This window comes from Haliotis asinina, chromosome 2 (assembly GCF_037392515.1).
Source record: "Haliotis asinina isolate JCU_RB_2024 chromosome 2, JCU_Hal_asi_v2, whole genome shotgun sequence".
NCBI classification, from domain to species: Eukaryota; Metazoa; Mollusca; class Gastropoda; order Lepetellida; family Haliotidae; genus Haliotis; species Haliotis asinina.
In genome coordinates this window covers 46,044,031-46,070,386 of record NC_090281.1, presented here as the reverse complement: position 1 = coordinate 46,070,386, position 26,356 = coordinate 46,044,031, and the positions used below count along the sequence as shown (strand labels likewise).

Below are 26,356 nucleotides of genomic sequence, written 5' to 3'. Positions count from 1 at the left end.
AAACTGTTGTCAGCCACAGTGGCGACAGGTCCGTGTAACAGGAGCCCCGTTGTGTGGTCACCGATTACACAGCATAGACAACTCGCCAGGGGACGTCGTAAACACCACCTTCTGCGATATAGGGTAAGATTATTAACGACAATTTATGAACGATTCCTACACCAAACTATTTGAAGTCTACAAGACCAATGGTAAATTTCTGGTCTCTGTTGTTTGTCACAAATAATTATTTTATTTGTGCTTATACTCTGTGAGAGTTAGTGGATCACGAAATGTTGGTGTGAATATAAGATATTAGTGGTGATGAAAAACATTTTTGGCCCAAAAAGGTTCTGTTTGAAACGAAATACACCACATCAAGGGACATTAGATTTTTTGACGGGACCTCAGCGCAACTGCAATGTGCGTTATATGTCATGTCTGAGGTCTGCACATTCAGATAAGATAGACTAATTCTTATCATTCCTGGGTATCGTGCTGATTCTGGTAGTCCCACAGTTGTGCTAAACTACTACTTTTTAAAAATAACGAATAATCTTTCTCTGATGATGCATTTATGTAACCGAAATTTATGTAACCCCATCTTTCGGCTCTAGAAGAACGCTAGCAAAACCCACCCAAACCCATCCATTAGTCGTGCAAATGACGTTAACGCCAAATCAGGTTTTGCACGTGCAGTCGATCACGTGATCTTCACATCGAAGTTTTCTTCATTTGCACGTGTTTGCATAGGCCTCAAGAATTGAAAACACTTTTAATCCACAGTTCTAACAGTACTTTAAATGCCACGATTGTCAAATCTGCAACGTGAACGTGCCGTTAGCATGTTGCAAGCGGGAAGATCAGTTACTGACATCGTAAGAGCAATGGAATGCAGCCGTCGTACCTGTGTATGACCTGCGAGGTTGTCTACAACAAACTGGCACCACTTCTGATCGCCCAAGGTCGGGTCGCCCACGTGTGACGTCACGTGCAGAAGGCCGTCAAATCGTCCTACGTCACCTACGTGACAGATTTCTGCCGTCTACACGAACCAGGGTTGAGATGTTTAGGGCTCGACTGTCCTCACAAACCATTCGAAATCGGTTGCTGGCTGCCAATCTTCATTCTCAACGTCCATATCCTGGGCCAATTTTGACGCCGTTTCATCAACGTCAACGTCTGCTGTGGGCCCAACGTCGAGTTCTCTTTAGCGATGAATCCTGGTTTACCCTCAGATTCACGGACTGCAGGCATAGAGTGTGGAGACGACGTCGTGAACGGTATGCCTAATGTTGTGTACAGGAAGTCGACAGATTCGTGGACGGAAATTGCATGGTGTGGGGTGCTTTCTTCCCGACTTCTGGTCATCCGTGGAAACAATTACAGCTGCTGCTTACCGTGATCAGGTGATCACCCCTGAACTCCTTCCTTTCATGGTGGCTCATGGCACAGGTCTACAGTTTCAGCATGATAATGCTAGGCCGCACACCACGTTGTTGACTCGAAATATCCTTCAGCACGCTGGAATCAACGTCATGGACTGGCCATCGAGTACCCCTGACCTTACTCCAACGGAGCACGTGTGGGAGAAGGCTTAGTGATCTTAGGAACCAACCTCAGAATTTGCAGGAACATGGCGCTGCCTTGCAAGAGCAATGGCGCAGAATCCCCAACCAAGTGTTCACAAGCATCAGGCAGTCGATGAGGAGACGGTGTTTGGCAGTGGTGAATGCGCGAGGCAGTCATACACAATACTGAACTGCGAAATTTCGTATTTTTATCCTTGTGACTTGACATTCTGTATACCCATGTTTTGGAACGGCGGTGTAGCCTAATGAAACTGGTTGTGACACTGTCAGTGTATCGTGTGCACCACACAGATCGCAACAATGAAATAATAACAATTTAACCATCTTACCATGTCTTGTTCTTTTATCCTGACCTGAAGGAAGAATGTGAAGTTTCTTTTTTGACTCAGTATACATCCTCTGTATGATCAGGCGATGTGCAGTCGGCATTGCCAAGAGCTTCGTAGGGTTATTGTCACTTCACGTCAGGTCATGACTTTTACGGAAGAAATGTCATGTAGCTCCTCTTTCATTACCAAGAGAATTCGCAGACTAATAAGAAATTCTAATAAAAGTAGCACATACCGTTTTATACCATTATGTGATGCAAGGTAAAATGTTGCATCATGAGGATAGTGACGTCAACAGACAGACGGATAATCACATAGCAGTTACGTCAGCAGACAGAAGGACAATCACACAGCAGTGACACCAACAGTCCCATGAATACCATCAATAATCACACATCAGTACCGTCAACATCCGGACGGATAATCACATAGTGACACAAGTGACGCCAAAAGTCTGATGGATAATTACATGGCATTGAAACCAACAACCCATTGGATAATCACATGACCGAGTCATCAACATCCAGATGGATAACACGATGTGCCCAACAGCCGGATGGATAATAATACGGCAGTATCACGAACAGCGGGATAGATAATCCCAGAGCAGTAGGACCAAGAGCTGGGTGGATAATCACATGGCCGTGTGACAGAAGGACGATTGCTCATAAAGCGGTGCCACTAACAGTTGGATGGATAATTACATGACAGTGCCATCGTCAGCGGGATGGGTAAATAAATGGGAGTGTAACGAATGGCCGGATGGATAATCACACAGCAGTGTGACCGAGAGCTGAGTGGATAATTACATGGCAGTATCACCCACACCGTGATGGATAATCAGATAGCAGAAGCACCAGTTCATGTAGCAGTGACGCTAACAGTTCGATGGATATTCACATAGCAGTAACGTTAACAGTTTGATGGGTAATCACATACCGGTGGCACCAACATCCATATCGATAATCACATAACAGTCACGTCAAAAACCGGATGGATATTCACAGACTAGTAACATCAATAGTCTGATGGGTATTCAGATAGCGGTGGTGGCAACTATCCCATAGATAATCACATCGCAGTTACGACTGCTGTTATGGAGAATCACATAACACCATAAGCGCTGACATCAGCAGCCGGATGGATAGCCATAAGCCACGACTGGCAATCGTGTATTTCAGCAAGAAGACGCCAGTGCTCCTCCAGCTGCAAAGCATCCATAGCATACAATGGCAGCAAAGAAATCATACCTTTTTTAACGGAGCAAGATAAATAAATGTCCCAGTCATGAGCCGCCAAAGGGGCTGACTGAACTTGCTCAGGCGCTTGACGAGGAGTGGGACAAACTCCAAACCACCGGATCATAGGGAATTATGACACTGTCTAATAATATGTAACTATTACCAGAGTAAATTTATTTTTTTCCAAGTATTCCCTGTTTTCTTGGGGTATTAAATAAATACTACCCTGTGTTCTTCATGGATCCATAGCCAGCATGGTAACTAAAAGTAGCTATTGCATCCAGGAAACAAAAGAAAGTACACATCTGGTTTAGGCACATTATGTTTTTTCCAAAAGAACGTTTAGCAGCCACTTTTATAAGTCACAAATACTGCAACTTAGAATTTAGAATAATCTTACTTCTGAAGTACATGTCTAAATCTAAACTGACTATACAACCAGAAAGACAACATGCTTGGAAGCAGCATTCAATTCGTATCCTTTTTCCTCATATATTTTACGTAAATAATTGCAGTGAGAAACCTGAATGTTGCACTGTTGCAATTTAAATCACAAACACAGAGTTATTAAGTATATAAGGACTTCAACCGTCATGACCTCTTATGACATATCTGAGAGTAACCTAGTCATATCTGATATGATATCACGGACATCCTGAACCCACCCCCTTGTACACATATAACTGAGAGGGCTGTTTTCAGATTAATGTATTGTAGGAATTCATCTATGAGGCGTCAGGCTGTAAACATTTGCATTGTTTTGAAAATCATTTGCATGGAGGACACCACTGTTAGCGCAGAGCTTACCCAATTTTCATGAAGGCCTGTATATATATATATATATATATATACACACACACACACACACACACACACACACACACACACACACACACACACACACACACACACACACACACACACACACACACACTTTTTTTCGCTTTTCCACGTATTTGTGTGGCCACCATGTGACCATATACCAACGGATTAGTGGGTTCTTTTAAGTGCACAGTGTTGTGTACTGTGTTCTGTATACTAGAGGTTGTGGCGACACAAAGTTGACTCCAAGGTTTTTACACCCGGTCACAGATGGGCTCGATCCCGAATCACTAGTCTGGCGCATCATGTAGTTTTATCACCGAATTCCAATGGTCAGTTCTTACAGGCTTCACTGTTATTTTGCGCTCAACATCAAATGAAATTTCATTCCGAGGATAATCAACTCAGAGGGAGAATTTAGGTCACTTGCACTCTCGGATTGACCTTCAAGGCTTTTTGTGTCTGTTCACGAACCGGAATGTGTTTCAGTGGTTAGTCAAGGCTGGGTATTCATTTACACTGACGTTCTATATCTTCTCCGCACCTTGATTCTCGGAACGAGACTTAATTACTCATGATAGGTGTAGCGGGACCATCAAGGAAGTCTGATTAGCCGTTATCTAGAATCATGATATACTGGGGGTGTGTGTACCCTTCACTTGAGATAAGTGTACGACACAATGTCCAGTCTTGCCAAAAGTCTAACATAAACTGCAACTTATATCATAACACTATAACATAATATCATGTGAATGTACATCTCGTATATCTCTGAATCTCACCTCATAATTATTAAAATCCCCTAAATTGATAACATGATCACTCTATGAATTGATGACGTGTCATGATATATTGTCGTTATTCATGAAACAGAGTAATGTAGATATTAAACTGGATTAATATTATACTTTGTTACATAGTGTTTTCAAAATAGGAATTGGAAAAAGTTCCACACATCTAAAACGAACTAGAGTTGTTTTCCGTCATATTCAGGCGCTTTGTGCACGGATTAACATAACCTCTTCTGTGTGATAAATCATCAGCAAAGACATACTACAGATTTTACAAGATTTGGAAGTTGGCGGCATACGTTTTCCTTAAATTTGTGAAAGTAATTTTGACAGTCAATGGACAAAATGTTTTACTGAACATTTCATTCAGCTGAAGCACAGTCGATGAGATATGAGGCATGTCCTAAACGTCCACCAGCTACCTTAGCCGAACAGGTTCGGGCGCTGCAAGAAGTGTGAAGTGTTACAAGACACCGCCTACATGTTCTGTTTACTGTTATGCTATACCTATTTGCTTGATCGTATCTTCTCCATCCATTATCGTAATGTTGTATCGCTTTAAATTTCCAAAACAACTTGCTGGTTTCTTGTTTTTCTAATATAAATGTTGGCTATGTTCCTTTTAAATGTAATTCTGTCCATTAGGTTTTATAATACCATTATTTTGTTTCATGAGGTTTTTTTTGGACAAGGGTGTACAGAAATTTTGCTGACATCAGTAGGCAGTAACAAATCCATTAAATACCCCATTTAAATATTCAATTTGTGTTTCGCTGCCAAGTGCAATTTAAAATTTGTAAGTAAAAGATCACATATTGTGCTGCATAATCAACTCAAAATTGTTTTGCAGATTCAGAGGAGTCATCTGCACGGAGGATGTTTCGACAGCCATATCTGCCGAACGGCGAGGTTCCGGGGCAGGGGGTAGACAACGCATCATATGCAGACACCATGGACGACATGGACGACATGGACGACGAGGACGACGATGTCAGTTATGGAGACAATTTGGACGAGGATCGTGAGGACCTGGAAGAGGGGTTTACCAACCGGATTGAGCTCGGCAACTACACCGACAACGACATCGAGGAGGATAAGGCCAGGTACGTTGTTGTTATGGAAACACATTTGCCTCCGGAGCTGGAATACATAACCTTCCTGAAATTTAAATAATCTCACCTACTGCCTCCGGTTTCGAACATCTGGTATCCCTTTGTTGAAAGAGTTCTTATAGTTCGTGATGAATGGCTGAACATTATTCCAGGTAGATGGCGGCGATCACTAAATAATCGAGTCATTCAGTTAGTATTTAACTCCTCTTTACGTTGTCATGTCCTGTAGCACCTATGATTGTATAACATAAATAATTAGAATAATATGTAATATGCCTACCGGAATAATGTTACAGAAAACAACATCGCATCGGCAATGTTTCATCCAGTAACATAAATTATGAACCAGACAATCAAGTGAGGGGGGAAGATATCTTTCATTGTGATATTGTGTCATCAAGTCAATTGAATAAGGAGGCTCAATGAATGCAAGCAAAATGATCAAATTATGTGATAATGTGCCAAGATGGTAGTATTGATTTGTGTTTTTCACCAGGTATTTGTTTACGCCTGTCACCTACCTGATTTTGTCATCGTCTGTTTTTTCGATCAAATACATTTTGGGTCGCAAGCAGGTGTATTCCGCGATCGACGTGTCCCCGCACTCGATCTTCATCTTGCCCACGCATCTGGTGGTCTTTCGGGTAGTCGTTGGTGTCGTACAGGTACATATTTTCTTCATGCCCCCGTACACGTCCTCGGTGTGAATTTCCATCAGCAGGGAATCCGTGTCCGTCTACAGAACTTAGCACTTGCCGTCGTACGGCTTCGTGAAAGCGTTGCAATAAAAGTCGTGCATCAAGTGTTTGGATGGGTCAAGGATGATCATCCTCACGAAGGAATTTAATGTGGCTTTTGTTCATGTGCAGTGCTGCCAAATCGTCATAATACATTTTGCTTTGGTTAAATACCAGGCTGGCCATCAGCTTCCTGAGTTTTGACTTCTCGTTTGATCAGACTAATTTCACATTTACACGTTTTCTCAAATTTTCTATCGTCTTGCAGAACACCAAGTTGTTCATGAGCTTTCCAAAATCGCTGGTGGCCAGCTTTAATAGGCATGTATCCGCCTTCATTCTTATAGAAGGCTCCATCCAAAGACTTCGATCGCACTCGGGCACCCTGTGAAATTTCGTGAGTTTGATTCCAAGCGATAGTGAACGACCGAGATGAAATCTTTCGGCCGCGTCGGGACCTCTGTACACCATGGCAGTGTTAGTTTTCACGTCGCATCAAACGACCACGTAGCCGAACCCGGAGATGTCGTGTTCTTGCATTTTGTACATGAAACTTTCATCCGGGGATGGAGCAACGATGAGGGCTTCGAATTCGGTGTAGATGACGTGCGACACGGGCTTTTTATTTTTCCGTTGACAAATTTTAAGACGTTCTCGTCGTTTTCGTTGGTCACGTCCTTTTGGACGGCTGTCTGTCCCACGCCGAGATAGTCTCCAGAGCAATTCCAACATGTCAATTCGCGTAAAGCCGTGGAGGCATCGTTCGCAAATAGTGTCTTTTCCCGCTGTATTTCGATTAGTCGTGCAACAGTCTGCTAAAACTCTATGCGTAGTGATAGTCGATCCCGGATTTCTACTGGGCAAGCCCGACGTCCAAGTCAGGCGCGACCGGAGCTCATCGCGAGAGAGAAATATATACTCGACCGGGTCGTGTTGAGGAACCTGTACCGGCCGGGCGAACACGTGGGAGACACTCGGAAACGAGCCAACGGTCCGACGTGGTCGATCAAAACTTACAACTTAGATACAGTGGGCATGAAATACTTAATGTCTCCTGCAACTCCCGATCACCGACAGAGATATCCTGCCGTGTAATGGGATTGCCGGGGTGTGAGTAGTATACACAATATGGGAACGGGAGCTGGTTTCCCAAAACCTTTAATTATGATAATTAAGACTTTAACCGAACCTGGTCTCATTCCCCTATTGTGTATACTGTTTATGGTGTTGCGTTCGTGGTGTGGTGAGACGGTGGTGTGGTGAGACGGTGGGGTGGTGAGACGGTGGGGTGGTACAGTGGTGGTGTGCTGGTAGTATGGCGTGGTGGTGTTGTGATGCGATGCTGTGTTGGTTTGTTCATAGAGCTCCTGGTCACATATTGGTTGAAGTTTAGCAACGTTTTGTGACGGAGAGTTGGATGGGGGACAGAGATTGGCAACTTGCCTCCTGCGTGTTTTTGACAGAACGAAGCACAATGTAGCACACATGACAAAACGAAGCACTCCTGACGCATGTGGTCTCATATTATATAGACATGTGAGTGTGTTCAAGATAATCTCTGCTCACCGATCAGTGGATAGGTACCTGGTGGGATAAGGCAAATGACGATGAACCTAGTGCCTCTCGGGTCAGGTTTCTGATGTACAAACGATGGCGATGTCTGCTGACTGCTGAGAACCTTCTTTTGCAGTGCTACAAATAACTGGGATGTGTTCAAGATAGTGCCACCGGTGAAAGGACAAGTGCGTACTCTCCGTTTCTGGAACCGCGTGCACGTGGGAGTCCGGATCACGTTATGTATCTTTCTTTTCCTCCTTGTCTTGGGTTCGGCAACATTCAGCAAGTTGTGCTTTCTCCTCATTGCCGCAAACATCAATAAAGGTTCTCCGTCGGATGAAGGACTGGGGGTGACCGTCAAAGTACCATGGCTTTGGTCTATGTTGATCCTTATCACAGCGCCTTACCTCTTTATCATTTTGAGAAATACCTTCAGATTCATCTTCAAGAAGCAAAGAAAACTGCAAATCATTCCCTTCGTTGTGGTAAGAAGTTATACATTATCGTACATTATTTTTGTTATATCTCCTCTGTCTGCTTTCAGATCAGGTCCTATGAGAGCTATCTACACTAAATGTGCTGAAATCACTAATGATGTATCGATAATTCCAATGAATGACGTATGTTCCTTTAAAATAAGAAATATACTTATGAAAACAAGTAAGGGAACACCTGAAAGTACAAGTGTTTCCTTATTCTTCTCCATGTTTTTTTTCGAAAGCTTTGTATTGCACTGTGGGTGAAATTCTGCACATGTCAACGTCAGTGCAATCAAATATCTTGTTTTGTGTATCCTCCTAAACACATTCCTTTTGGTGTACATGGAAAATGGATGTGTAAATTACATGAAACTTATCTTCTTTTGTAACAGGTCATGCTGTTTGAGACGCTCCATTCCATTGGGCTATGCTTATTCGTGTTCGTGGTAGCTCCCAGCTTTGATCCGGTCATGGTCTTAATGCTGAGTCAAGGAGTGGGACTTGTGCCTGCATTCAATAAAATATTTTGGACCCGAAAAGGTGACATGGATGGCAAAACTAACACCCACGAAGAATTTGCTTCGCCGTTTTGGAGGTCAGTATCCGTAATAACTTTCATTCTTCAGGGAGTTTTCATAGGTGTGTCTACGTGGAACAGTTACACGGATACATCCAGATCTCACGTTACGGTAATCCTGCTACCTTTGTCTCTTGTTCTAATTTCCTTGCGGTGGTGGGACAACTTTGTACAGAGAAGGAAATCACACAGGAGTCAAAAGAAGTTACACAATAATAACAATAACAAGAAATCTTCAGGAAAGGAGAGATTTGCCAAACCAGAGTCGCTTACGGATTTACTCAAACTCATCGACAAAAATAGAGTTAAAATAGATTTGTTGGCTTCATTATGGAAAATAGTATTAACCTGTGTATGCCTAGTCATTATTTTTGGGTCAAGAGGACAAGATTGTTGGGACACATTCCTATTTATGACCGAAAAGGGAGTCAGATGTGGTGCATTCATTGGTTATACCAATCTAACGCTTGTCAACCAGCTCAGCACTGACTGTGGAAGCCACGTGCCTTACATTGTTGCTTCTTCGGCTGTAGTACTGTGTGGAATTGGATACAAAATGGCAAAATCAGCATGTAAGATCCGTTCGCAGGTCATGTGTTTCTCCTTGCCACTGGCGTTGTGTACACCATTATCGTACATTGTGCTGTTCATTACCGTTTATTCACCCATTATCAAAAACATCGCCTGCGACCTGACTTGGATACCGTCACACAATACAGTGTTTGAACTCTTGAAAACTTACTCAGACAGCCATTATTTTCCAATCGTATGTGGTGGTTTCCTGTCGATTCTGTTGGTGTGTGCACATATATGGGTTCCCAAAGCACAGAGAGTGGCGGCAACTGACAAGTACGTATCATTTATGTTTTTGTGTCTTTGATCTTTTGTGCGTGCAGCTCTATTTAACCTACATATGATCTTGTGTTATGTGTTTGCTTCTTGCATACCTTCAATCTTTCGCCATTTATTCCATACACCTACAAAGCTTTGACTTTTATTCAGTACACATCCAGGTTATCATGTAAACCTTCAATGCGGTATACGCCATATAGCTGGAATATTGCTGATTGTGGCGTAAAACTCAACTCACTCAATTCAGTGCTGTATCTTATTTACTGTATACATAGCATTTTGCTTTTTCAGATATCAACGACTGTTGATATTTTCTGTGTACTAGAAATTGCTCACAGAAATGAGATAGTTTGTGCTTGTTCAGCAATATTGATATGTGGCTCATCTTATGTTTATAGACTGTTCAACCGGCCTCTCTATTGTGGTGCATTCTTCGATACATCATTGATGATGAACAGGCGGTCAGATGACAGCATCAACATTCGAAGAAGTGATTCAAGGAAAGTATGTTTTACCTACTACTAACCGTTCACCTCATCAAAAGTTTAGACTGACTAAAAAAACTATATCTTAATGTATATATACTGAACCGCAAATGAAATTTCACCCTTCCAAAAACCTTGCCAGATATATTTCATCTGAATTTTAATTATTTGTTCACTTTCTATATGTTAGTTCGACCTGGTTCGTTGTGAATGTTCAAGAACAATTTGGTTTCAGATTCTGTATTTGATATATACATAAAAAAATGCCGTCAAAACGCAGTTACTAAAGTAATGATGTTTTTAATGTTTTTTATGCACATATATTTCATGAAACTGACAATGCACGTACATCCCGACGTGTCATCCCTGTAAGACGAGTCACTGTACGTGCACCGAATCATTCATTGTTCGACAGTAGCGACGTGCCATGATTACTAAGGGTACTGAGGGACCAAACTTTGATTTTGAGGCAGAGATACGTCAGATCTCGCAGACCTCACCGGGGTCCGATCCTCACTGTTCGAAAACTTCGTGCTCGTCTCCGGTGGGCTACGCATCATCGGAATTGGTGTCACAGGAGTGGCGAACTGTACTCTTCTCCACCTTAAGCCGGTATTGCGTCTTGACGGCTTGTGGTAGTGTGACAGTGTGGCGACGACTCTGGGAGCGTTTTGCAGATGATAGTGTTATGGAAAGAGACTCGCGAGGAGGTCCGAGCATAATGGCGTGTTGTGCTATTGCTGTCAGTCACCACCTAGGCCCTATGGTGTTCCAGAATATTGGTCCTGGTAGAGGAAATGGTGTAACACCTGCCCGATGATCAAGGGCTGAAACCCTTCCCCGCGTCTTCCAGCAGGACAACGCGCGTGCCCATACTCCATCAACACGGCATACAAACCCTTCAGTAGCCTGCCCTCAATCCAGACATAAACCCGATAGAACACTTGTGGACGAGATTAGGGGAGGCTCAATGGTGTGCCACCAAGGCCGACAACAGCAGCTGAACTCTCTCAGTAAGGACCGAGTAAGGACGGAAGTTCCTATGGCCTTCATGAACCGTCTCCTTCACTAGATGTACAGACGATGCAACGCTGTTGTCAACCCTCAAGGAGGCCAAACACTTTATTAACCCTCGGATAGCACTGTCGCTCCACCTGTCGTCATTTTGACTTGTAATTGTCGGAAATCCGTCTTAATATATACACATATATGTATATGGTTGTATCGAAGTTGGATTTCCCCACTAAATTTTGTTGAGATTTGTTAAAAATTCGCTAGATTTATAGTATCGTGAACTCATGACAATAATCTGTTCAACTGTACAAATTTGTCTGAAAATACATCAGTTCATGTGTAAACATTACTGAATATTTTACAGAACCTAGCCTGAAGTAAGGGGCTAGATGTCAACCAGTGAGTCTAAACTGACTCGTGATTTGTGTAATAATATCACAGAATCTTAGTAATCTGTTGATGTTAGTGGAAGAGAAAAAAGACCTGGATAAATCTGAACGTTCTCTAAATCCATTCCAGGGGAAAAAGTCTGTACCAGTTGTCTGTCCAAGGAGAACATTTCACTGTTGGGCATATGACCTGGAGAACGTTTCCCTGTAGAGCATATGACCAGGAGAACGTTTACCTTGACCTGGAGAACGTTTCCCTGTAGAGCATATGACCAGGAGAACGTTTCCCTGTATAGCAAATGACCAGGAGAACGTTTCCCTGTAGAGCATATGACCAGGAGAACGTTTCCCTGTAGTGCATATGACCTGGAGAACGTTTCCCTGTAGAGCATATAACCAGGAGAACGTTTCCCTGTATAGCATATGACCAGGAGAACGTTTCCATGTAGAGCATATAACCAGGAGAACGTTTCCCTGTAGAGCATATGACCAGGAGAACATTTCACTGTTGGGCATATGACCTGGAGAACGTTTCCCTGTAGAGCATGCAACCAGAGGAACGTTTCCCTGTAGAGCATATGACCAGGAGAACGTTTCCCTGTAGTGCATATGACCAGGAGAACGTTTCCCTGTAGTGCATATGACCAGGAGAACGTTTCCCTGTAGTGCATATGACCAGGAGAACGTTTCCCTGTAGAGCATATAACCAGGAGAACGTTTCCCTGTAGAGCATATAACCAGGAGAACGTTTCCCTGTAGTGCATATGACCAGGAGAACGTTTCCCTGTTGGGCATATAACCAGGAGAACGTTTCCCTGTAGTGCATATGACCAGGAGAACGTTTCCCTGTAGAGCATATAACCAGGAGAACGTTTCCATGTAGAGCATATAACCAGGAGAACGTTTCCCTGTAGTGCATATGACCAGGAGAACGTTTCCCTGTAGAGCATATGACCAGGAGAACGTTTCCCTGTAGAGCATATGACCAGGAGAACGTTTCCTTGTAGAGCATATAACCAGGAGAACGTTTCCCTGTAGAGCATATAACCAGGAGAACGTTTCCCTGTAGAGCATATGACCAGGAGAACGTTTCCCTGTAGAGCATATGACCAGGAGAACGTTTCCCTGTAGAGCATATGACCAGGAGAACGTTTCCCTGTAGAGCATACAACCAGAGGAACGTTTCCCTGTAGAGCATATGACCAGGAGAACGTTTCCCTGTAGTGCATATGACCAGGAGAACGTTTCCCTGTAGAGCATATGACCAGGAGAACGTTTCCCTGTAGAGCATATAACCTGGAGAACGTTTCCCTGTAGAGCATATAACCAGGAGAACGTTTCCCTGTAGAGCATATAACCAGGAGAACGTTTCCCTGTAGTGCATATGACCAGGAGAACGTTTCCCTGTTGGGCATATAACCAGGAGAACGTTTCCATGTAGAGCATATAACCAGGAGAACGTTTCCATGTAGAGCATATAACCAGGAGAACGTTTCCCTGTAGTGCATATGACCAGGAGAACGTTTCCCTGTAGAGCATATGACCAGGAGAACGTTTCCCTGTAGTGCATATGACCAGGAGAACGTTTCCCTGTAGAGCATATGACCAGGAGAACGTTTCCCTGTAGAGCATATGACCAGGAGAACGTTTCCTTGTAGAGCATATAACCAGGAGAACGTTTCCCTGTAGAGCATATAACCAGGAGAACGTTTCCCTGTAGAGCATATGACCAGGAGAACGTTTCCCTGTAGAGCATATGACCAGGAGAACGTTTCCCTGTAGAGCATATGACCAGGAGAACGTTTCCCTGTAGAGCATACAACCAGAGGAACGTTTCCCTGTAGAGCATATGACCAGGAGAACGTTTCCCTGTAGTGCATATGACCAGGAGAACGTTTCCCTGTAGAGCATATGACCAGGAGAACGTTTCCCTGTAGAGCATATAACCTGGAGAACGTTTCCCTGTTGGGCATGTAACCAGGAGAACGTTTCCCTGTAGAGCATATGACCAGGGGAACGTTTCCCTGTAAAGCATATGACCAGGAAAACGTCTCCGACTGTCTTCTCTCGACTATATCGCAGTGATTTGCATACATTTTGGCAGACGTTTCAGCTTATGGTTTGGCAGTATATTGAGTCTTTAAGCATTGTTGATTTGGCGGACATCGTTCTGTAGTCACGCACGTATTTAAAGATAAAGATCTAGTCCCAGTTTGAAAACCTTGTGAGATATACACAGGTCTTTCCTATGTAGGATGGAATCATCTCACAGATGACGCCCTTACCTTTCTCAAAGGGGGTTAAGGTATTGTGAAATTTTGTCCTCCTGAGAGGAAATGGGAGTCTCAAAACTTTCAATGACAGTTTTTATCTCTTCACTCTTATTTATCGCAGAATATTTGTCATTTTTATGTAATGCTATCTCCCATTGGTTTTTGGCAATCTGCAGCCTGATTTTATAATCTGTAGCCGTCATGTTTTACATTTCATTACTACATTTAAATTGCAGTTTGTGATAAGCTAGTTGTTCACCGTCCTTCGATGACAGAATATAATAGACCTTTATTCATTATGAAATTATAGTTTGTTTTTAGGCACGATAGGTATGAAATATTGCCGAATACCGTCTAGTTTTCCGTGTAATACTAGATCTTAGTTGAGAAACATTCCTTATTGTGTGCACTACATCTGATGTGTTCCTCTTCCAGAAAAAGGTATACCTGCACAATACACGCGAGCAGAACAAACAAAATGAACAGAGGGATGACCCGTTGGTGTACATCTGTGTCACGATGTGGCATGAAACAAAAGTGGAAATGCTTCAACTCCTCAAGTCGATATTCAAGTAAGTATATATAAAGTCATTATCTTTCAACTGCTGTAGATAAGTTTTACAAATAAGGGAATCTGGATGTGTTATCTATGTAATACTTTCTAGCTGGACAAGAATAATCATTTTCTCGATTAAGCATTTTCATCTTGAAACTGGTGATGATTCATTACAAATTCATTCGTACAGTTTAAGACATGTTCAGTGATATAGCTAGGATAAGACTGAACCCCGTGTCCGTGGTAATTCTATCCATGGATACTGTAGACAGGCAAATAGAATTCCAAATTTCGTTTCTTTTCAGAATGGATATGGATCAATATTCGCGTGCACAAGCCCAGGAAATACTTGGTGTCCATGATAAAGACTTCTACAAAATGGAAGGTAGGTAGAATGCCACTGACGAATGCTTGACGAGTATTTTTGATGCTATTCAGTATTAGGCCGCATGTATTACGTGTTTTTCATCTGGGACTACATTCATACAAATGCACCTGCTGGACAAACATTGACACAGTCCTGAGATATTTTCTAATCACATTTATGAATATAAGCTTTAAAAAAATCAGAAACTTTACATAGACTTGATATCGATATCGATGAAAAGCAACGTGAAACATATCCGAAGGGAGGGATATCTCTTTACCGACGCTGCTGCAGCCGTAACGTACAGATGGTTGGGCCTGACTTCAATTGACAATTGTAAAGACTATCTCAGAGGAAGATCCACAAGAGAACATCAATGTAACTAGAACACTTATCCTTCTTTTCCCGAATCGTGCCAGTCACATTGTATTTGGTAGTATTCCAGTAAATTGTTCGAAAGTATGATTTCCTGGACATGTTCAGGGTGGTTAACGCGTTAACAGTTTAACAGCACACTAAGGAGTATTCCTATAAATAATCGAGTCTTGTCCAGTGATCAACAGCAGGACCATTGATGTCCAGTGATCAACAGCAGGACCACTGATGTCCAGTGATCAACAGCAGGACCACTGATGTCCAGTGATCAACAGCAGGACCACTGATGTCCAGTGATCAACAGCAGGACCACTGATGTCCAGTGATCAACAGCAGGACCACTGATGTCCAGTGATCAACAGCAGGACCATTGATGTCCAGTGATCAACAGCAGGACCATTGATGTCCAGTGATCAACAGTAGGACCATTGATGTCCAGTGGTCAACAGCAGGACCATTGATGTCCAGTGATCAACAGCAGGACCATTGATGTCCAGTGATCAACAGCAGGACCACTGATGTCCACTGATCAACAGCAGGACCATTGATGTCCAGTGATCAACAGCAGGACCATTGATGTCCAGTGATCAACAGCAGGACCATTGATGTCCAGTGATCAACAGCAGGACCACTGATGTCCAGTGATCAACAGCAGGACCATTGATGTCCAGTGATCAACAGCAGGACCATTGATGTCCACTGATCAACAGCAGGACCATCTACTCAGTTGCAATACGAGGTCATGTGTCAACCGAGTCAGCGAGTCTGACCTCCCGGTCTGGTTAGTCGCCTCTTGCGCCAAGTATGGGTAACTGAAGATCAGTTCTAACCTTGATCTTCACAGGTTCTTCCTCTGTCAGGAAGGCCATCCCCTGACCTGGTGTCTCAGCAGATTAATCATATAATCGACTTTTTTATATCAACATTCTGTCTAAGAATCAGGTTCTGACGATTGCAAGTCTGAAGTGACGAAGTGACTGGTCATTGGTGGCAACAATGAATCACCCATTTTCACTCTTAAGATTAGTATTCAGTTCCACACACTGCATGTATACTCGGTGCAGTGGATTCCTGGAAGTCTATCCTTAAATGACTGACTATGGGCAGGTTTGGCGAAATACGTCACCTGGTTTACTCCCATTGTAGTATCGTCCAGCAGTGTACCAGATGACCGCGATGCATATAAGCAATGAATGGTTGCAGAAAACGCTGTTGAATGTTCTGCCATTCAAGCTTCAGTGTCTGTAGAATTCACTGAAGAGTTTGGAATAGTAAATTTCTCTAGCGCACACATTGATGCGTTTCATCCCCTTGGGGGAAAATCAGGCAAAAGGATAGGCCAAGTGCACCTGCCACAAGTACAGGAATTGTGGTGCCATCATGACGGATTGTTTCCCTACACCATCACACCACCACACCACCACCAACAAAATGATCCACTTGATGCATACAGATTAGAGCGTTCCCTTCGACGTCTATATGGCATAGTTTCCTCGTGAGTCGATGCTTACGGTATTAAACTGGTTCCTGGCTCCCTTTCGCGGGCAAGCCAGCGATATAACGGGCCCCCAGCTTACTTCCGGTACCAGATACTTGGGGACAAGAAAAGGTTGCACCACTGCCATATATGATCTTACCAAACCAGATCGCGAATACAACCAAGCATGACTGTCACAGCTGTTGACAGTCGTAAATGGTGGCTAATTTTCGGATGGTTAGATCGGAAATTTGTTACTGAGACCATATTAAAGGTATCAAAGGTTGCTTTTCACCGAAAGTGCTAAGGTCTCGCGAAGTGCATTAACCAACTAATGGCCTTATATACACTCTTGTGTCCATCAGCACCTTACAAGAGAAAACGAGACTCATTTGACAACAGACCACTCCTCCACCATCCGTGTGCCTTTCCTGTGTTATGCTGGCATGACTGAAGGTTTTCTGTTGAGTAACATGGGATGCGAACGTTACGTCGTCACAGCCAAATACATACTTTCAGGCTGGGCTGGAAACTTGTTGGCCACCGATCATTTCTCGATGGTAGTCGCTGTTGTCATTCCAGAGATGGCGCACCCATGTATCCATCTTGAGTGACGATGGTTATTCTGTGACGAGTTTTTTGCTATTGTAACTAGAATTTACTTTTCAGTTATGATTTAGCAGCAATTTGATTGTAGTGTTTAAATAATTTTACAATACAAGTATCAACTGTGTATTTTTTTGTTTCACGCCTCTTTGGTTAAAGTAAAATGATTGTTGGAAATGAACCCATAACAGAACACAGGCTTGCTACTCAGTTCGCTATATTTTATATTCATAATGTTTAGATCCGTGTTTCAAATAACTGCAAATTATTAAGACCGATTAAAATATGCTGGCATTTGTTATGTGCTAGATAACAAATATGGTGATTAAATAATAATTTCCATACACATCTTAGACTGGGAACAAATGCTGATCGATCCCAAAAACGATTTCGGTATTCCTCACATAAATACATTCAGCAACTCATAGATATATCAGCGTTAAGGTCTATTATAACCCCAGTCAGTGATACCAACACATTTCTCGTGTCTGACATTAGGGTTGTAAATTCATCTCTATTTAAGATCTACTCTATCACCCACCACAGAAAAAGTTTTGATGCAATGTTGTTGTTTTTTCACAGCACATATAATCTTTGACAATGCATTCGGCCACGAAGAAGGCGAAGACAAATATTTGGTGAACAAATACGTAAAAGACTTTGTTAGCTGCATCAACCAAGCAGTAAGGTAGGAGCACACATGCGGTATATATTGCCGGGTGGAGTACAATTGTGTCGTGTAGTGAAGTATACGAGTATACACCGAAGCATCTAGGCAGACCTGAAGTCAATCAATTCAGAATCACCCCACCTAACCCAATCTGGAGACTACTAAAGCACAAAGTGTCACATTCTTGAGTAACAAGAAATCTCAGTTTTCATGGAAACAACATTTATATGCTAAACCTTCCTTGCTTGTAATGCTGCATCCGTGTTATCGAAAAGTTATTCTCACAGTGACCCATCACTTATTCTCACTTCCATCACTCACCCGATCACAAATATCATACATCGTTCTACAGCACTCATATAAACACCCAAAGTACTGTAACATCGCTGGCTGTCTTTAATTCATATGAACAGCTCATGCAAGCATATCCCATACACCATGGGGAAAACACAAGCATCTGTATAACTAAATCAGGCACCTCGCATATGGGTGTTGGTTTCAGTTAAGAGTAATATGATTTGTACTGGTGGGCTAGGTTTCCCCCGTGTGCATGTAGATCTCGGTAAACACAATCCCATCAACACTGGGCTGAATACAATGATCAGAAGGTTATGAATGCACCATAATCCCATTTAGAAAGTGGTAAATGCTATATCTTAGATTGCGCTTTCACTGTATAGTCCCATCTGAGATTCGAACCCACACTATCAGAGTCAGGCTATCGCTATCAAACAAAGTCTGCCATCTACCCCACCGAGCCAGCTAGGCTTTCAACACATTCAGCATGTTATGCTGAAGAAGAAGGTTGTAAATAATAACAGTGTATAATTTGTTACAGACAGACGATATAAGTAATAATCATAGTAGTATATTTTTAATGAAGTACATGTAACAGACTTATGAGACACTAAAACATATATACGGTGACGAAGTTATGAAATGTAAGATTTATATATATGCAATGCCATGTGATCTTCTTACAGGGAAGTCTACTTCTCGATACCATGCCTGGATCCCCCTGTGAAGACAGCAACCCCATATGGAGGCCGCCTGGTATTTTCATTGCCAGGGGAAAACAAGCTAATAGTACACCTCAAGCACAAGGACAAGATCCGGATTAAGAAGAGATGGAGTCAGGCAAGTCAATTCAATAACTCTACAGCGGTGGAAATATTCTAACTGATGGCCTCACCAGAGACACACTAGAGACAACCAACAGATACACATATATTTCACACTCTTTGCACACTCGTTTCTTTCGAATCGGTTCTTATATACTCCCAGGTTATTTTACACAACTCTCATCCCACAAGCCTAACACACATAAATCGCGAACTTCCCCTGTAACTGCTCAAGTTTCCATATCGTATTGTAATTGGATATTTATATAGCGCACATATCCATGCAACTATTGCTTGATCAAGGCGCTGGTAGTTGTGTCCTTCGATCATTGGATGTCCGTCTCAGCGTCACATCGTATTAGCAATCTCCACTCTCTGGGGAGTATACAACTCATGCTGCCACTATCATCCATACGTAATGACATATTTACGATTCGGAGCACACGTGCAGTAAACTCTAGAAGCGATTCCATTGTCCGACAGAGATAATCACTTGACATAGCGAGTTTGCTGTTTTTATTGATAACTTTTCTTCAGGCACAATATACCTACAACTTCAGTTACTCTCGGTTTATCCGTCTGACATATGTATGGACACTGTTACCCACTACATTTCTTCATATTGTAGTCACGTTTTACATGTTGCCTTGCCTTATATTTATTCTTACGCTCATCTATATTTAATGGCTTTCAACACTGGAACTGGAACATAATTGTTCAACATAAAACAATTTGTAATTAAATCTTTCTGAAGGGAAGGCGATAATAAAGAAATTTACACACTCGCGTAGATATCGATGTCACATGGTATTTACAACACTCGGGAAATGTCAGTCGTGTTGTAGCTACAACATGGCATCTACGCTCGCGTATTAATCTCTGTATGTCATCCTGGATTTCCTTACACGGCATGTAAACTGTAAACAGGTGATGTACATGTACTACCTGTTGTCATACAAGATGATACTGAAGCCAGGCAATACGCAGAGGACCCTGGGTAAGACGTCCCAGAAAACATTCATTCTCACTCTGGACGGTGACGTGGACTTCCAGCCATCAGCAGTGCAGGTGTTGCTGGACAGGATGAAGAAAAACGATCAAGTTGGAGCTGCTTGTGGTCGCATTCATCCGATTGGGTCAGGTCTGTCATGTTTAAGTATAACGTCTGTCATGTTTTGTTTGACCTTCATGCTATTTAGGCAACGTGAAATAAACCACCGCCACAGTTCGTCATCGTTTCGCAGTGTATCATAAAGCCAACGTTGATCCTTTTCATGAAGCATCGTATCGGTCTTCAGCTACCGACGCATGTAAAGAGGCCCTCGGGTGTCCAGGTTCGCTGGATTACACAAATCATGGTATCCGAGTTGGATGCTAATGCTATTGATAAGTGGATTTTTTGTCCAGACTCGCCTGTTTACATATAGACATGTTTACAGGTCCGATAATATGGTACCAGAAGTTTGAATACGCCATGAGTCACTGGTTACAGAAGGCAGCAGAGCATGTGATTGGCTGTGTCCTGTGCAGTCCTGGTTGTTTCAGCATGTTTCGGGCATCGGCTCTCATGGACGACAACGTCCTTCGCAAATATGCTGAAGAGGCCACAGAACCAAGACACCGTGTTCAATTTGATCAAGGTATATACTAACGAGCTCATGTTGCTGGAAACGTGTTCCTTTTAACATAGCTGTTCAAACTGACAGACATGAATGCAGAGTTAAAAGGTATATATTGTACAGGATACATTTAGCAAAGGGCAGAGTTTAAAAGTACATGTTGTAGAAGTCATTAAAAAGTAAAAATCAAAGGCATATGCTCTATATGTCATTTCAGATGTAAAGTTCACAGGTATATGCTGTAAATGTCTTTAAAATGCTCCTAACATTTTGGTTTGGGTAAGTGTCACCTAAACGTACATGAAACTACGTATGACTTCAGGGGAGGACCGCTGGCTGTGTACACTGCTTCTGCAACAAGGTCACAGAATAGAATACAACGCAGCAGCGGATGCCAAAACTTTTGCCCCAGAAGGTTTTAAAGAATTCTACAATCAGCGACGGCGATGGACTCCTTCTACAATGGCCAATATACTTGATCTTTTGCAGTCGTCGGCCACAGCTAGAAGGGCAAATAATGACATCTCTCTGCTCTACATTCTGTATCAAGGACTGCTCTTCGTTTCATCTGTCTTGACACCTGGAACAATATTCCTCATAATATTCAGTGCTATTAACACTGCATATCCTGAACTGCCACTGTATGGAGCCATGTTACTCAACCTTTTGCCAATGGTCATCTTCACCATACTCATTTTTACAGCAAAAGACGACATTCAGGTAGTTTAGTTGAAAAAAAAAAGAAAAGTAACTTTCACAGCTACCCTTCCTTTGTGCCTAACTGAAGTCCGTTTTCTGTTTCTGTTTGATATTTGAGGCTGGGAAGTATTTTTTCCCTAGATAGATAGATAGCTAACTAACTAGCTAGATAGATAGATTTATACATAGATAGATAGATAGATTATTTTACCTTTTGCATTTCAGACAGCCTACGCTGGTATTCTCTCAGTTGTGTATGCACTTGTGATGACCATCGTTCTGGTTGGTGTCTTCAAACAGATAGTTGAGAGTAACTTCTGCTCAATGACTGCTGGATTTTTCTTGTTCGTGGTTGGTGTGTTTCTAGTGTCGGCATTACTCCATCCCCAGGAGTTTTTCAATGTGATCTATGGTTTCCTCTACTTCCTTGCTATACCGTGCATGTCCATGTTGCTCATGTTCTATTCCTTTGGGAACCTCAACGTAGGGTCTTGGGGTACAAGGGATTCAGGGAAGAAAGTTTCAGAGAACAATCTACCACAAGAGAAAAAGAAGAAACAGTCAGCTATGCAGGGCATACTAGATCGAATAAAAGGTGAATTTGAGATTTGTCATTTTAATACATGCTGAAGGGCTTAAAATTATGAATTAAACCATTATGATGGAGTGTCATTTCACTAGGCTGAACAATATAATCAAGTTATGAAGATAGTTTGAGGGATCTTACTAGTGTTTCAAAGTTGTATAATATTTACATATATCTTACTGTACCACTCGTAAGCCATGCCTCATCTGTTTGAAAACGGTGTTCTAAAACATGACGTGTTCATTGCTTGTTTTAACAGAATTTACATACCCACCAAAAGGAGGTTGAGATCGCGGGTGGGTAACGTATCATTAATAGATAGACGGTGTTCAATTAATCGATTTTATCCACTTTTACAGGTTCTGATGACGCTGACTCCGACTATGTATTCTCCTTTGGAAATATGTTTCGGTGTATATGTTGCCCGAGGCCAGTGTTGAGAGATTACACGACGAAGATGGAAATACTGATTCAGAAAATGGAGGACTTGGAGTCTGCATTCAGACACAAGGATGATCGTGCTGATGATTCAAATGATGACATTTCAACCACATCGAATGACGGGCACATGCCCTATTCAAAAATGTCCGGAATGTTTGATGGAGGAATGCGCAGTAAGTTTTCATACTAATTCCACGTCACATTCCGTTATTTTGTTTTCGATTGAAATGAAGTTCTGAATATCAGAACGGATCTTCAACATACCATGCTTGTTGTAAGAAGCGACTAACTGGATCGGGTGGTTAGGCTTGGTGACCTGGTTGGAAAATGTCATCATATCCAGTTGAGAATTGATGCTCATTATCATCTCTGGATTGTTGGTACAAACCACTGCCATATACCTGGAATGTTTACTGCTTCTTACAAAATATAATTCATTTCAAAGATCTTCTGCATTTACTAACTGTAACCTTTATGTGAAATCACAAGTAATGATTTAATAATGAGGGTGTTTCTCACTTTCAAGTAAATCCTGGATATGAAGATGATACTGAACCAGTGCCAGTGGAATATGAAGAATGGGGTGACCCCCGATGGTTCGGCGAAGAAGTACTAGGTGAAGGGATAATTGAAGAACTATCAGATGAAGAGAACCATTTCTGGGAGGAACTGATTGAAGAACACCTCAAACCACAAGTATTGTCGAAGGATGAGAAAGAAGATGTTGCTAATGGACTCACGCATTTGCGTAACACGGTGTGCACCTTTTTCTTCCTTTCTAATAGTTTGTTTGTCACTCTGATGTTCATCTTGGAGAGTGTGTCAGAGTACACCCCAAGCCTTGTGTTTAAACTACCATGCGACACAGGAAACAATGGAGCAACTCGAGAGCCTGTTGCCATTGCCTTCACAATCATCTTTGGTATTCTGCTGTTAATTCAGTTCATATGTATGTTTGCCCATCGCTTCTCTACTCTTCTCGCTATAGCCTCAATAACCCAATTCCAATTCAAGTCTGAGAAAACTATCGAACATGAGAGAGAGAAACTCATGTTGGCAATGGAAGAAATGTATAAAGGCCTTAAACAAGTGGACGACAACCAAAGTGTGCTGTCCGAAGATTCAGTCGTCAGTAGTCATTTCGACACATTTAGACAGACACCGAAAGATCAGTTGATGGCACGTTTTTTACGTGATTCTAAAAAATCAAAGATAGACCAACCAAGGAACCTGAATTCAATATTCTTGAGCCATATGAAGAAGATAGCAGACAATCAGGAAACGATAGAAGAAGGTGTTGATGAATCAAAAGGAGAGGTATCAAGGGAAGTAAAAAAAGTTTTCCCAGGAATGTCTAACCAGTCATTTTTTACCATAGCAGAGATGCTAAAGAACAAAGAACAGATGGGCAGAATAAAAACGTTAGCTGCTGATAACTGGAAAAAGGGTTTTAATCATGCCAGGAATCCAAAACTTATGAGCATTGTGGAACAAGCCAATGACAAGGCGAAACAGAATGAAGAGACAGTGCCCAAGGTGAGATTTGCTGAGAGTCTTAGATCGATACTACCGAGTCTGTCTGCGTTACCTGAAGACAGAACTACATCCCCAGCGTCATCCACGGGAAACAACAGAGGGTCAGATACAGATGGGGACTCAAAGGAACTGAAAGTAGACTTCCATTCAAACAAGGAAGACCAAGCTACCCGAACCTCTGGGTGGCAGATACTTGGGGAGATGCAGCCTAGTGGCATGCTGCGTGCCTTGAACAAAACCTCAGACTCAGAAGATACTTTACTTGAGGACTCCAGGGATGTTAAAAATCATGACCGGGGCTCATATATTTCTGTAACAAATGAGGAAACAGTACTCTAGCCCTATGTGAGAACAGTATTTCGTTTGTTGTCATGAACAACAAACGTTAGTGACGTACGAACGTTGGAGATTTTCATTTGATGTTTACTGTTACATGAAAGGATCAATGCCACTTCATGGTGTACACATGTTTGAAAGGGCAATATCAGCATGGTCCATTCAATACGAACTTTAACATGGTTCTGTTTGATGAAACTTTTGTATGTCGATTCCACTGATACAAATGCTCGACTTGTTGATCACATCACTCAATAATGATTCCAAGACTTGGCTACTTTCAATTTTCTGTCATACTTATTCATTTGCACTCAACTAATTATCAACATTATCGACTGCACAATGATATGTAAAACGTACTTACTGCTGCTCAGTAACTGTGTGTTGTTGCTTTTGTAGTCTGAGCACCATTTCGTTATATTATCTATACTTACGTTGTCACACACATAATTTTCAGATTAACGTAGTTCTCGTCTATTATTTTAAATATACCTCAAATACAAGCGCGTAATATTTACTATATACCCTCGTTGTAGTAATTCTTTATCTCGAATAACATGTAACAACTTCTTTGTAACACGCTGGAAATGCCGAACTCATTTGGTACTTCCTGGAAGTACTTCTTTACCTTGAACTTTGACTGCTATGTAAAACGTAATTACAATGGACCCATCCGGGTACTGTGCATGTTGCCTCACACATAAATGTCATTTTCTTATTCACGAATGGTGTACGGAAATTACAGGTGCTTTGCGAATGCAAATCGATGGAAAGGAAATATGTCTAAATCTGTTTTTCTTGTCGTCTGCAAATTCTAACAATGGCTACAAACATTTGTACCTGCGCTTCAAACAATTCTGAATTAACTTTGAGACGTTTCTTTTTGAAATTTCCAAATTTGATGCTTCGGTGGCACAAAATATCCGATGCAATTCCCTATTTTGAATTATATCATATGTTCACGGAGTATTTCAGGTGAACAAACGTGATTCATAAACACATGAGCTGTTATCGACTGATGATAATCACTAAAGTGTCTGATTCCAAGAGAGTCTATTCTTGTTGTTTTGCTGGAGTTGGTAAGCGCTGTCTCAGTTGACGATCAAGATGATCTCTGACATGTTCAATAGGGTCCATGTCTGGAGTACACGCTGGTCAATACATTGACGTTACTTTTGTGTAGGTATTCTCGAACATTTTATTTTATTTTTTATAGAATTAAGTGATAACATTCTTTTACCTGTAACTTTATATTCTATTACACGGGGGTAATACACTGTGCATATTTCGAAGAAAAACAAGCGAATGGTGAAGGTTCCCTATTCATACAAACGAGCCATTTTGGAATAGAGAGTAACTGCTTGACATTGTGGTTATTTTCACTTTCCCACATTTTGAGATTGTTTACACTTAAATAAACAAATGAACGTGTTTGACCGAAGGACTTTGTTGGTTTATTATGATTACTCATATTTTCTAAAATGCATGCGATGTAACAGTGCGAACATGACGAGCTGTAACAAACAGATGGTTTTGAGGACGTGTTTCCATAGAGATTATGGAAATGGGAGAGTGCTGGTTCGTCAGGTTTGTTTGCTGTTTGTTTAACGCCACACAGTAATATTCCATCTGCATGGCGTCGGTTTGTACATAATCGAGTCTGGACCACACAATCCATGGTACAAGAGCATGAACATCAACTGGGATATGATGACATGTGTTAACTAAGTCGGCGAGC

At 41.9% G+C, this 26,356-nt stretch overlaps 1 protein-coding gene across 1 annotated transcript; it reads left to right on the top strand.

Annotated features, from left to right (window-relative positions):
- LOC137272583 (chitin synthase chs-2-like) lies at positions 1-26,049 on the top strand. Its single transcript, XM_067804973.1, has 15 exons — positions 1-123; positions 5,605-5,857; positions 8,294-8,645; positions 9,032-10,065; positions 10,467-10,572; positions 14,665-14,801; positions 15,091-15,170; positions 18,193-18,298; positions 19,264-19,417; positions 20,329-20,542; positions 20,841-21,041; positions 21,343-21,740; positions 21,945-22,314; positions 22,665-22,919; positions 23,273-26,049. The coding sequence occupies exons 2-15, from the start codon at positions 5,631-5,633 to the stop codon at positions 24,619-24,621; spliced, it is 4,983 nt and encodes a 1,660-aa protein (XP_067661074.1). The 5' UTR covers positions 1-123; positions 5,605-5,630; the 3' UTR covers positions 24,622-26,049.
- Positions 26,050-26,356: the final 307 nt, after the last annotated feature.

Coding starts and splice junctions, on each gene's coding strand:
- LOC137272583 (XM_067804973.1), top strand. CDS start 5,631: ATGTTTCGACAGCCATATCTGCCGAACGGCGAGGTTCCGGGGCAGGGG. Junction 19,418..20,328: donor TTAAGAAGAGATGGAGTCAG/GCAAGTCAATTC, acceptor AACTGTAAACAG/GTGATGTACATGTACTACCT. Junction 21,042..21,342: donor CCGTGTTCAATTTGATCAAG/GTATATACTAAC, acceptor GTATGACTTCAG/GGGAGGACCGCTGGCTGTGT.